The sequence below is a fragment of the Theropithecus gelada genome, chromosome 9 (genome assembly GCF_003255815.1).
Source record: "Theropithecus gelada isolate Dixy chromosome 9, Tgel_1.0, whole genome shotgun sequence".
NCBI lineage: Eukaryota > Metazoa > Chordata > Mammalia > Primates > Cercopithecidae > Theropithecus > Theropithecus gelada.
In genome coordinates, this window is record NC_037677.1 from 80,279,346 (window position 1) to 80,291,749 (window position 12,404).

Here is a 12,404-nt window from a genome sequence, read left to right on the forward strand (position 1 = left end):
CATTTTTCTCATGTTAAAGCTAAAGGTGCATAAGTTGCAGATGTCATATTCCCATACTGTATAAGGATTAGCAAAGAGATGAATTATGGAAAGTATAAAATTGAGCTTCTATCTTGTGTAGTAACACAAGATAGACAAGTAAACAATTTAAGTAATGACTACTTCCACAAATAGGAATTCAGTTTTTGAAAATTATCCCCTAATATGACTGACATATTTTTTTGTATTAAACTTTTGATAAGAAATATGTATCTTAATCTATCATAAATTAACAATCCATTGTTCAAATATTAGTTTTGCATTGTGGCATAATAATATTACCACAAACTTAATGGGTTAAAACAACACATACATTGCTTTGAATTTCCTGTAGGTTAGGAATCCAGGCATGGGTTAGCTGTGTCCTCTCCTTTTAAAAGGACTTGCATAATCTTTCAATCAAGGTGTCAAATAGGGCTAGGGTCTCATCTGAGGCTCAACTACGAAAAGATCCACTTCCAAGTTCATGTAGTTGTTGGCAGAAATCAGTTCCTTGTGGCATGTTGTACTAAGGGCCTCAGTTCGTTGCTGGCTGTTAGTCAGCCATCACCTTGAGTTTCTTGCCATGAGGACTGCTTCATGTGGCAGCTTACATCATCAAATCCAGTGAGGGATATGGCCAAAAAGTTGGCTAGCAAGAATCTAGTCAAGTCGTAATCTTATGTAGTATGTCCATTGAATTTACATGAGACATATACATCACATGAACACTGAGCAAAGGATAAAGTGCCCCCATTGACCAGAGTTGGTTAATGTGTTTATGCATGTGCTATGGGGATTGGCAAAGCCTTACCCAAAGCACTTGTACTGAGAAGGAAAGAGGCAAGATTATCAAAAACAATACTTGGATGTTATCAAAAGAAGACGAAAAAAAAAAAACAATAACAAAACAAAACATGCAGGACAGTAAAGTAAGCAAATAAATAGACTAATAAATTAAATATCTATACATTCCATTTAAAAATTATACAGATTGGTTCTTATTCTTCAGCAAGAAGCAGTTATTGCTCATGCAGTGACTATATGGACCACCATTAGGTGCTAGAGTATCTGTGAGGAAGATTGCTTTGCATTGAGATAACCTAGTCAATTAAGTGTGTGGATGGCAATAGCAAAAACAAAGCAATTTGGACAAGATGTTTGCAAAACCTTGTATGCAATTTATACTTCAGACTAAATTTGTATTTCAGGATTTTTTGTAAAAGCTTTCAATGAAAGCACAATGTAATTGCGTAATGTAGCTTAGAAGAACCACTGTGTCCATTCTATTAAGTTCAAAACTCTGTCATAAAAATGGATAATAAAAATAAATAAATAAATAAATACCACCACACACCTATTAGAATGTCTGAAATCCAGACTATTTAACACCAAAAGCTGGCTGGAATGTGGAGCAACAGGAACTCTCATTCATTGTCAGTGAGAATACAAAATGGTACAGTCAGTTTGGAAGAGAGTTTGGCAGTTTCTTAAAAGACTAAACAGTCTTACTATACAATCCAGTAATCATGCTCCTTAGTATTTACCCAGAAGAGTTGAAAAGTTAGAGTCACAAAAACCTACACACAGATGTTTATAGCAGCTTTAGTCATAATTGCCAAAACTTGGAAGCAACCAAGATGTTTTTTATTTATGGAAATAAATGGTGGGTACATTCAGACTATGAAATATTATGTAGTGCTAAAAATGAAATAAGCAATCAAGCCATAGATGTCGAGGTACATTGAATGCATATTACTAAGTGAAAGAAGGCAATCTGAAAAGGCTACATACTGTGTGATTCCAGCTATACAACATTCTGGAAAAGACAAAACCATAGAGACACTACAAAGATCAGTGGTTCCCAGAGGTTGAGTTGAGGGGAGGGATGAATATAAGGGCACAGAGGATTTTCAGGACAGTAAGAATAGCCTATATGATACTACATGAAGGTGGATACATGTCATTACACATTTGTCCAAACTCATAAAATGTACAACAGCAACATGCACCCTCATGGAAACAATGAACTTTCAGTGATAATGGGGACAACGTACGTTCATCAGTTATCACAAATGTAGCAGTCGGGTGGGGGATTTGATCATGGAGGAGGCCATGAATGTGTGAGGGCAAAGGGTATATCAGAAATCACTTATCTTTCTCTCAATTTTTCTGTGAACCTAAAGTTACATCAAAATTATACTTAAACATAAATACATCATCTTCTCTAAACCTGCAGACCTCCTCCAGTAAGTGAACTTGCCACCAAAGGAACCATGGTTGGTGTAATTTCTGCTGCTGCCATTAATCAAAGTATTGTGTACTCCATTGTTTCAGGAAATGAAGAAGGTGAGTAGACTTTTACTTTGTGTTCTCACCATCAACCAGTAAACTTAGATTTGGACTAATTTCAGATTGAATTGATATTACTATCTATCCTATTGTTTTCTAATAAAATTGTGCCCATCTTAGATGTAATTGGTAACCATGTATACTGAACTTAATTAAAAATCCAGTTATGTTAGCTCAAGTGATTTTTTTCCCTTAAGAAATATTAAGTGTCTAATTAATAAAACCTTGCCCTTTTCGTCATTTGGTAATATTTTAATGACATTTCCTCAAAATTAATACATCATGAAATTTTCAGCTTTTGGCCATGATCATTGCCTACAGTAGCTTCGTCCACTCCACTGTCTGAACCATCCATGACCCTTACTCCATGTTGGTCATACCTTAACTAATCCTGAAGGAATTTCAAAATTGTAAATAAGTGTGAATTTTAAAAAGAGTCACATCCATGTTAAAAGCCATGCATGTTATATGATTCCCCAAATAGTCAAATTAGACATATAATTAATGATTATAAACAAAGATATAATGTTTGTATATTAATCACTTTAAGAATCATAGGAATTTGCAGGCCTCTGGCAATAAGTTCATAGCTCAGTCTTTCACATTAATCTTTGTTTTACCTATTCTTCACAAGATCTCTTCTGTTTTCCATTTTGGTATGTTAGATAGCCTAGCGTATTGTAGGTAGTCAAGAAATAGTTAATATATATGTAATAAATTAATCAATAATAAATATTTAAGAAATGACTGAATGTAAATGCTTCAAAGCAGTTTGCAAGGAAATTATAAAGGCCTTTTTTAGCTTTTTAATGACAAACTATTACTAGGTATTGCTGCTTGTGCAGTGTAGCAAGTGATCAATATCTTACTTTTATTACCTTTCTTTCTTCATTATTACTGTGCTACTATGGATCCTCCCTAAAAATAACTAAACTTCCTTTTTCCTTGAACTTTGAATGTCTGACTAAAGCTATAATTTCTCAACCTGTTCTGTTCCAAAACTTTCTCTTTATGGTTCTATTTATTCTTTCATTTGAAGACAGCGGAGTGGCTGTATTTATTAACCTCTCTCCCCCACAGTGACTATTTTACATTCATTTATTTATTAATTCATTCAACAAATATGTATTGAACATCTATTATGTATTAACTACTCTTCTAGCCACTACAGATAGAACAATGTACAAAATAGATTCCTGCCCTCATGGAAGTTAATGGTCCAATAAGGGGGGGTTAATAATAAAAATGTAAAAATTATTAAACAAATATATAGTATTATAAGTGATTATTAATTCTATGAAAAAATTAAGGAAAGAATATGGAGAGCTTAAGAGAAGGAGATGTATTATAAAGTTTGCCAATGTGCTCTGATTTTCATTCAAATTAATTTTAAAAGACATAGGGCAACATTAAATTATCTGTTTTTTTTTTTTTCCTCTCAAGTGTTCTTAACAAAACGCTAAATCTACAAAATGATAATATTCATAAATTACAAACAGTATAATAAACCAGTAAGGTCAGAAAATTTTGGTTAAACAAAATTAGATGGTTTTCTTTAAAACAGAACTTCTGAAAGCCTTTAGTGTGGTAGAACACCATCTGAATCTAAGGTGAAGAATATATTATTCAGTGTTTCCCAAATGTAATTAACCATAGAACATTGATTTCCAGGATTATCTCAAAACAACAAAAACAAACAAACAAAAAACCCCTACAATTTCAAGGCTGATTTTAGCAAAATATTGATAGTGATCATTTAAAGAGCTGGAGCAGTTTCCAGAAGCCAGCATTTTGTCACTTTCATGAATCACTCTAGTTATAAATAGGTATTTTTAGTGTTTTTGATATCACAGTGCTTTTTAAAGAGAATTTCTTTCCTTATAGCCTAAAGACCATGACCAGGTAATTGTATTTTAATTTCTAGATACATTTGGAATTAATAACATCACAGGTGTTATCTATGTGAATGGACCTCTGGATTATGAGACCAGGACAAGCTATGTTCTTCGAGTCCAAGCTGATTCCCTGGAAGTGGTCCTTGCCAATCTCCGAGTTCCTTCAAAAAGTAAGTTATACTACTTAAAGCTTTTATGAGAATTGTATGGTGTCTCTGCTAATTTTTTAATGAAATACATATGTCTAAAATATCATTCTCAGTGTACAACATAGAAAGATAGTTAATACTCTGAGATGATTGCCTATTTGTTTAAACAGCTAATATATGACAATGCAGTGAGTGATTTCACACTCCTGAAATGTCAAGAAAATAAAACACTGTTTTCGAATTATGTATCTAATATTGTTAAAATGCCACCATTGTCTGTGTATGTTAAATAATAAAAGTTAGTCCCACTGTGAAAGCTCTGGATAAACCTTGGGAAATGGATATTTTTAATGAATGACTACTAGAAATTGCCTGAATTGTATGGCTTCTTGTATTTACATATTTTCTTAGAGAAAAGAAAAATTCATCTTAAAATTAGTGATTAACCTTTACTGTAATTCGTATATAGCATCATTTTTTTTTTAATTTACACTTTTTAACCTACATTTTTAATCTATGAAATGAGAATTACTATCCTTTTACAAAGGCAAGATTTTATTAATAATTAAAAAGATTAATTTTTTTAAATGACAGTAAACAAAGCATCACAGATTTAAGACCATGTTCTGTGATTCTAAACTTGAACATTTCTGTGGCATACAGTTTACCCACACAGAGAAGCATGTAAAAGCCAATTTGTGAAAGGAACTGACACAGATTCAAAGATGTTATCAATAATGCAATAAATGCTATTCTTTTCCCATCTATTGAGGTAATACCCTTTTGCATTTAAGCAGTCATCCTTTTGTAATCAAAGCAACCCTTTTAAAATCTAGAAGACTCAAGATAATCAGGTTTAATTTAATTATTAATAGAATAGAGGCCCAGACAGAGTATGAAGTGAGAAACAGAATCTGGAACATTCACCCGGGGACTATCCCTGGACATCATTTCAAGGCATTTCATCAAGCAATCATTCTTAGAAGGGGGAAGAGGATAAAAGAAGAGAGGAGAGGCATAAAGCGAGAACCCAGGCAGTGTGAGAGGAAAGAAAGCAAGACAGGAGCAACAGGCAGAAGATGCAGGATAGAATTTTTCTGTGTCAATTTGGCAATTGATCATAAAAAGAAATCACTCCTTTTCATTTATCACAAACCTCATTTACTGATTTAGTGTAGAGAGCTGCTCAGTTGCTTGTAGAGGTACAACCAAATCATTTGAAAAATCAGATTATACAGGTGTCTTTGAAATAAAAGGAATTAAATAGTCCTCAATAATTATGCATCACTCACATAATTAAATTGTTTAAAAATAGCAGATAAGTTCTTTGAGTTTCTAAATTCTTTGAACTACAGGCAATTATGTTTTTAAAAATGTAGAGGATGCTTCTAATTGTAAACTGAATTGGATAAATGAGGAGTGAAAAGGTTGGAGTAGCTCTAAATTATATAATGTAACCTATTTTATTGCAAATGCAAATAAATGGGAAAGATTAATTGAAAACTATACCTGCAATCTTTACTCAAAACAAATGAACAATTTAAGAAAGAAAAAATTTAGGTTGCAGAACTTGACATTTCTCAAGTAATACCTGTGGTTTTTCTGAATAGAGGTGCATTAAGTTCTTATATGTGAATATAATACAACTAACTCCCATTACTTTAATTTACATGTAAATCTGAGGCTAATAAAAGTTTATCTAATGCACATGTATATACTTCCATGTGCCCCAGTATGCGTGCAGAGGTGAAACCAATTCATGAATTATCCTGTCAGAAATGCATGAAGTCTAAAAGCTAAAGTATTTACTGCCTGATTCTTTGAATATTGTTATTAACCTTTTATGACTGACCTTTGCCTCCTAAGTTTGAAATAAAAACCCATATATTTCTAATTTGATCTTATTAATTAATAAGTGTTAATGGCCTATAGTCAATCCCCAGGCCATTAGCTATGCAAATAAGACCATTATGTAAATTGAGGTTAATTAATTAGGTAGCTAAATGTTCATCTCTGCTGCAGAATTCGTTGCCCTGCCACATATCATTTGAATAAAGATAATAAAAATACGAAGTTTAATTCATTAAGGAAGTATTTTATTGTGACTTCTTTATCAAAAATTTGTTAATGAAATTATTTTCAAAGTAGATTGTGCAACCATGATGTGATTAGATTTAATATTTAAATGCAAACTAATTAAAATATAAAATTTTAGAGCTCATTTCATAAGTTTAACACTAGGAATATTTAAATATTTTAACCTTTTATTGAAAGGTTGGAACATTTCAAACATACAAAAATTACAGAGAATATTACAGTGAATCTCTATGTATCAACTGCCTAACTCAACTTAATCATGCCCTGGGAAACAGTCTTTCATCTTTGCTCTCAACTACCCACTATTGCATTATTCTGAAGCAGGTCAGAGTCAGAACATTCAATCTGTAAATATTTTGATACGCATATCTTAAGGACTCTTAAACCTTAATTAAAATATCATGATTACTCCTGCCAAAAGTAACAAATTATTTGATATCAACATATATCCAGTTGGTATTAAACATAGTTCATATTAAAAATATCCAGTTCATATTAAACATGTATTTACATCAGAATTCAAATAAGGTCTATACATTGCCATTGGTTGATAGGTCTGTTAAGTCTCTTTTAATCTGTAGGCTTCACCACTACCACCTCTTTTATTCACCTTGATATTCATTTATGCAAGAGACCACATTTCTGAAGCCTGGATTGATGACTATCTCTCCAAGTGGTCATTTCATGTTCTTTCTGCTTCCTTTATTTCCAGGAAATTAGTAGTTAGATCTGGAGGCTTGATCATATTCGGGTTATTTTTGGTTTTGTTTTTAAACAAATAAATCATATGTGATATTCACTCATTCCTTAAACATTAAATCTCTTTGATTCTCTTTTTGTGATACAGATAGTAGCAACCGCCAATAGTAATGTTCTAAATCCATTATTTTTTCTTTTTATTACTTCTATATTCATTAGCCAAAATATTTCTATAAAGAAAATCATCTCCATAGCAAATATTCAGTTACTCTGAGGTGCAGCAACTATAGGAAAAACAAGGAAAAAAAAAACTTTGATTCTTTCCTTTTATTATTGATTTTCAAAATAATGAGTTGATTCACTATTACACTCAAAATGAGAATACTGAGATGACAAATATCTTTGGTTTTCTGGGTCATATGGTCTCTGTCAGAACTACTCTACTCCATTGTAGCTTAAAAGCAAGAAGAGATAATATGCAAATAAAAGGGTTTGGCTATGCTCCCACAAAACTCGTTTTACTAAAACAGGCTGTCTGTGGGCTGGATTTGACCAAAGGGCTGTAATTTGCCCACAGTTGTTCTAATACTTACTTTTACATTATATGATACACTATATACATATATATTTTTTGCCCTGTTCATATCGTTCCTGTTGTGAGCAATGCTTCTGCTTCATCCCTTATATTTTCCCACACATCTAATTGAAAGTCATATTGTTTTATCCCTCATAATATCAATAACACATTCGGTCATTTCGTTATCAGTAGGCCATTCTCAAGTAAAGTCCTCAATGTAGCATTATAGGGACACTATCTCCTATGTTTTGGTGCATTAAGAAAAGAAGCTTATCTTAGGGCTTTAACATTGAAGACCAATTTGACTGGATAACTTGACTCATTTTCTTTTTTAAATTAATTTTTTTCATTCCATTTTCTTATTCTTTGAAGCATTACTGTAAAAAAATGTGTAATGACAAACTGGTCTTATTTCTGAATTTCCAAATAATTGCCTTTATTTTTTCTTTAAAGTTCAGTATTTTTATCAAAATATTTCTACATGTTGGCAATTCTGGGTCATTTTATATATATATATATATAAAAAAAATAACTGGTCAAGTCTCACTTAAGGATTTTTTTTTTAATTCTAGCTTTTATTATTTTTTATTAATTTGACATCTATTCTGGTGTTACTGGCCACAGGTTCTTCTGCTCTCTTGTAATAGAAACTGACATAAGGCTAAGGAACTTTCCCAGACTCCAGGCATTATTGGAACTTATGCTGGAGCACAAGGAAAGCAGCCCAGAAGAGAGAAAGTCCTCTTGCTGCCTCCTTGAAGATAGCCAAGAGAGTAATTTTAACAGGCCTAGCCATGAAAGGAGTGACATTGAAGCGTGTAGAGATGGGGAATTTACAGCACTTGCACAGTTTGATAACATGCTTCTTCATGTGTCCCATATCTCATTAACATGTTACATCTCCCCTGCTGGGTGTGATTTTTTTTTTCTTTCTTTCTTTCTTTGAGACAGAGTCTAGCTCTGTCTCCCAGACTGGAGCTCAGTGGTGCGATCCTCATTGCCAGTTCTGCCTCCCGGGTTCACACCATTTCTCCTCCTCTCCTCCCAAATAGCTGGGGCTACAGGCGCCTGCCACCACAGTCATTTTTTTAGCCCTCTGTGCATGTGGGTATTGGGGGCCAACTTCCTTGAGTAAGATGTATGATGGAATGTCCCTCATCTTGGTTTCTCTAGGTAACTTACAGCTTGCAAACTCTTGTGGTCAGTGGGGATGGCATGAGTGGGGTGATGTTGCCATCACCTTACCGTGGTGCAAGTTCTGGTGACTAGTGTGACTGCATGAAATAATGCTCTAGTGGAGGTGATCTGAACCCAAAGTTCCATCCCTCCTCTGTCTCACTGGGAGATTCCTAGTACACAAGTGTTGAATCTTCTCATATCTTTTCATCACTTTCTTGCTAATCTCTTTGTATTAGAGCACATTACTGTAAAGAAATACCTGAGACTGGGTAATTTATAAAGAAAAGAGGTTTAATTGGCTCATGGTTCTGTAATCTTTTCAGGAAGCATGGTGCTGGCATCTGCTGTGGTTCTATCCAGGCCTCGGGAAGCTTATAATCATGGTGGAAGTCAAAGGGAGAGCAGGCACATCACACGGCAAAAGCAGTAGCAAGCGAGAGAGAGTGGTGGGGGAAGGTGCCACACAATTTGCAACAACCAGATCTTGTGAGAACTCACTGTGGTGAAGACAACACCAAGCCATGAGGGATCTGTCTCCATGAGACTGATCTCCCACATCCTCAGCTGCAGCACCCAATTAGATTAAAACCGTCTTCCCTAGTAATACTCATTATCTCAGTGATTGCCCATCTGTGTGGCAAGTAGCAGAACCTAGACCAAAACCATGGTGTTTCAGTAACAGGGTTTACCACTCTGAACACCATTACTCTCAAGGAGAATTGAAAATGGTCAAGCGAATTAAAATTTAGAAGTGACTTCATGTGAGTGTTCCTTTGTAGGGGAGGGTTGTTGTAAAGTTGTACTTGAATTCACTTCAACGGTATACTTTCCCAAAAAAACGAGGTCTGGGGAAATATATGCTTTTGCTTCTCAAGTTTAATGTTGGCAAGTACAGTAAAAAACACTGTGACCTTATGTTGGCCTAGCACAGCAAATCCATGTTTGAGACATATCAGATAAATGTAGAGAGAAAAAGAGAAACAAGGGATTACAATGACTGGAATGTTACATTATATTACAGCTACATCTAGATAGGTCTGTGCTTCTATAAGTATACAGGCAAAGAACCTGTGACTGTCCTTTGCCTGCATAATTATACACAAACCAACCCAAAGGAGCAGATTTGGGACACATGTGAATGCCAGTTTTCTTAAATCCTGTTCAGTAGGATTACCTGAAGAAGTGATGATACTGCAAAAGGCAAAAACTGGATAGACTGCTGAATTCCTATTGAAATGACAAACTGGAATTAACTGAAGTACACTGGCAAACTGAAGTTGCTGGAGGAAAGCATATCAGTGCTGAAGATGCTCTCACTGACAATGTCTGTTTTAAAGCCAGGTCTGACCCAAAAAGTATTCAACCATTTCACAACAGTAATATTTAAGTAGTAACTTTGCTACCTACCTTATATGCCTTTTCTCCATAATCTACACGGTCAGGTAATAGAAGTCTGAGTGATAAAAATCAACTGCTAGTGAATGAAAGACATGGTGGTAGTTAATAAAGAAAAAAGTAAAAAGAAATCTCTTATAGCCTCTTTCCAAAAGGCAGAAGAACTTCCATTAACATATCTAAGCTGGGGAAGACAAAAAGTTTTACCTTTAAATGAAATTTGAAGTATTAGATTAATATATTGAACTAGAGAATCATTTTTAAATTCTTTTTAAAATTACCTTTACCATAGTACTTTCTATTAACAATTTTTTAAAAACTATATAATTTTTTGAGCTTTTATTCAAGAGCAGGAAAAGTATTAGCCCATATTAGCAGGATAAAAGACATAGTATGAAAGAAAAAAATAGACTTTTATAATTGTATTCCATATGTTCATATTAAGCATATTATTTCAGTGAGACTGTAGAACAGAATTTAGTGGATATTGTTAAAATGGATTTAGTCTGAACAAAGACAGAAGTTTTTATCTGTTTTGTTTATTGATGTATTCCAATAGCTTAAAATGCATGGCGCATAAATATACCCAATAAAGATTTTTCCAATGCATGAGTAAGTCTAGAAAATTAAGGCCAGATTGTGAAGGGTTTTAAATATCAAGCTAACAGTATGCAAATTTACAGCATACATATCACTCATACAACCCACCTGTGGCTGACTGCTAACTAAGCCCCAGTTCTGCCCATTGCCACCTCACCACCCCTGATTTGCAGCCTGTTCATAATAGTGGTTTAGGCATTACTACAGATGGAGCCAGTACACTGTTTTAATCATGAGAATGTGCTTAGGAGCTTCCTCCCAGTACTTGAAATTGCAGGGAATCTGAAAAGCTTTGGGGTTTTCTCTCTCTTCAATTCAGTTAGAAATTAGGTGTTGATTTTTCATTCCTCCTGCACTGCAAACTTTCTGGCCCTCTAGACTCTCTTCCTTTTATCTCTTCTTCCCGTCTCATTCTGTTAGGCATCCATATTTTCTTCCTTTACTCCAATATTGACCACTAATTTGATCAAATAATTATCTTCATTTTACAGTGTTAATGAAACACCAGGAATTTGGTCTAGGTCCCGCTGCTTGCTGCACAGAAAGGCAATTACTGGGAAAACAGTCATTGCCAAGGAAGAAGTAATCGGGTGTTGAAGCTGAGGAGATGGGAGCTCAGTTTCGAATCCATCTCCCTGATTGACTAAAGCTAGAGGGTTTATATAGCAGTGAAGAAACATAACAGTGTAAAAAAACAAGAACTAGGGAGGAACAAGGAGGCCTCTGGGGCAGTGATCTGGTAAGTTTCAGTTATTTGATACTTTTTTTTTTGAGAGGCCTGAAGGTCCTCCTTTCCTGAGGAAGGAACTCAGATAAAACAAATAAAAGTTTTAAGCTTTAACAGTAGAAGGGCCGGCCGGGTGCGGTGGCTCAAGCCTATAATCCCAGCACTTTGGGAGGCCGAGACGGGCGGATCACGAGGTCAGCAGATCGAGACCATCCTGGCTAACACGGTGAAACCCCGTCTCTACTAAAAATTACAAAAAACTAGCTGGGCGAGGTGGCAGGCGCCTGTAGTCCCAGCTACTCGGGAGGCTGAGGCAGGAGAATGATGTAAACCCCGGAGGCGGAGCTTGCAGTGAGCTGAGATCCGGCCACTGCACCCCAGCCTGGGCGGCAAAGCGAGACTCCGTCTCAAAAAAAAAAAAAAAAATAAAAAAAAAAAAAAACAGCAGCAGAAGGGCCAATTTCTATGTTTATCGGAAAACAACTGTCTATGGGACTATTGGACTAGTTTCAAAAGGAAATACAAATGTGAATGCATTGCTATTTCTAATACATTATTTCAAAATTATGAATCATCTTTTCTTCCTATCCATAGTCTCTTTCTTTGCAGAAAAACTCAAACTCTCCTGAGTTTTTAGGATAAAATGTTATTTGGTCCCAAAGAAGCGTCAAGAAGCCTGTACCCAGAACATCTATAGAAATTTATGTTAATATTTC

At 34.7% G+C, this 12,404-nt stretch overlaps 1 protein-coding gene across 16 annotated transcripts in view; it reads left to right on the forward strand.

The window, feature by feature from the left end:
* The window catches only part of PCDH15 (protocadherin related 15), a 1,828,063-nt gene that overhangs the window by 1,689,910 nt on the left and 125,749 nt on the right, over positions 1 to 12,404 (forward strand). For all 16 annotated transcript variants that reach the window (XM_025396095.1, XM_025396103.1, XM_025396104.1 and 13 more), the window contains 2 exons: positions 2,258 to 2,367; positions 4,295 to 4,435. In XM_025396095.1, the coding sequence (XP_025251880.1) occupies positions 2,258 to 2,367; positions 4,295 to 4,435 (251 nt within the window). The remainder of the gene's footprint in view (positions 1 to 2,257; positions 2,368 to 4,294; positions 4,436 to 12,404) is intronic.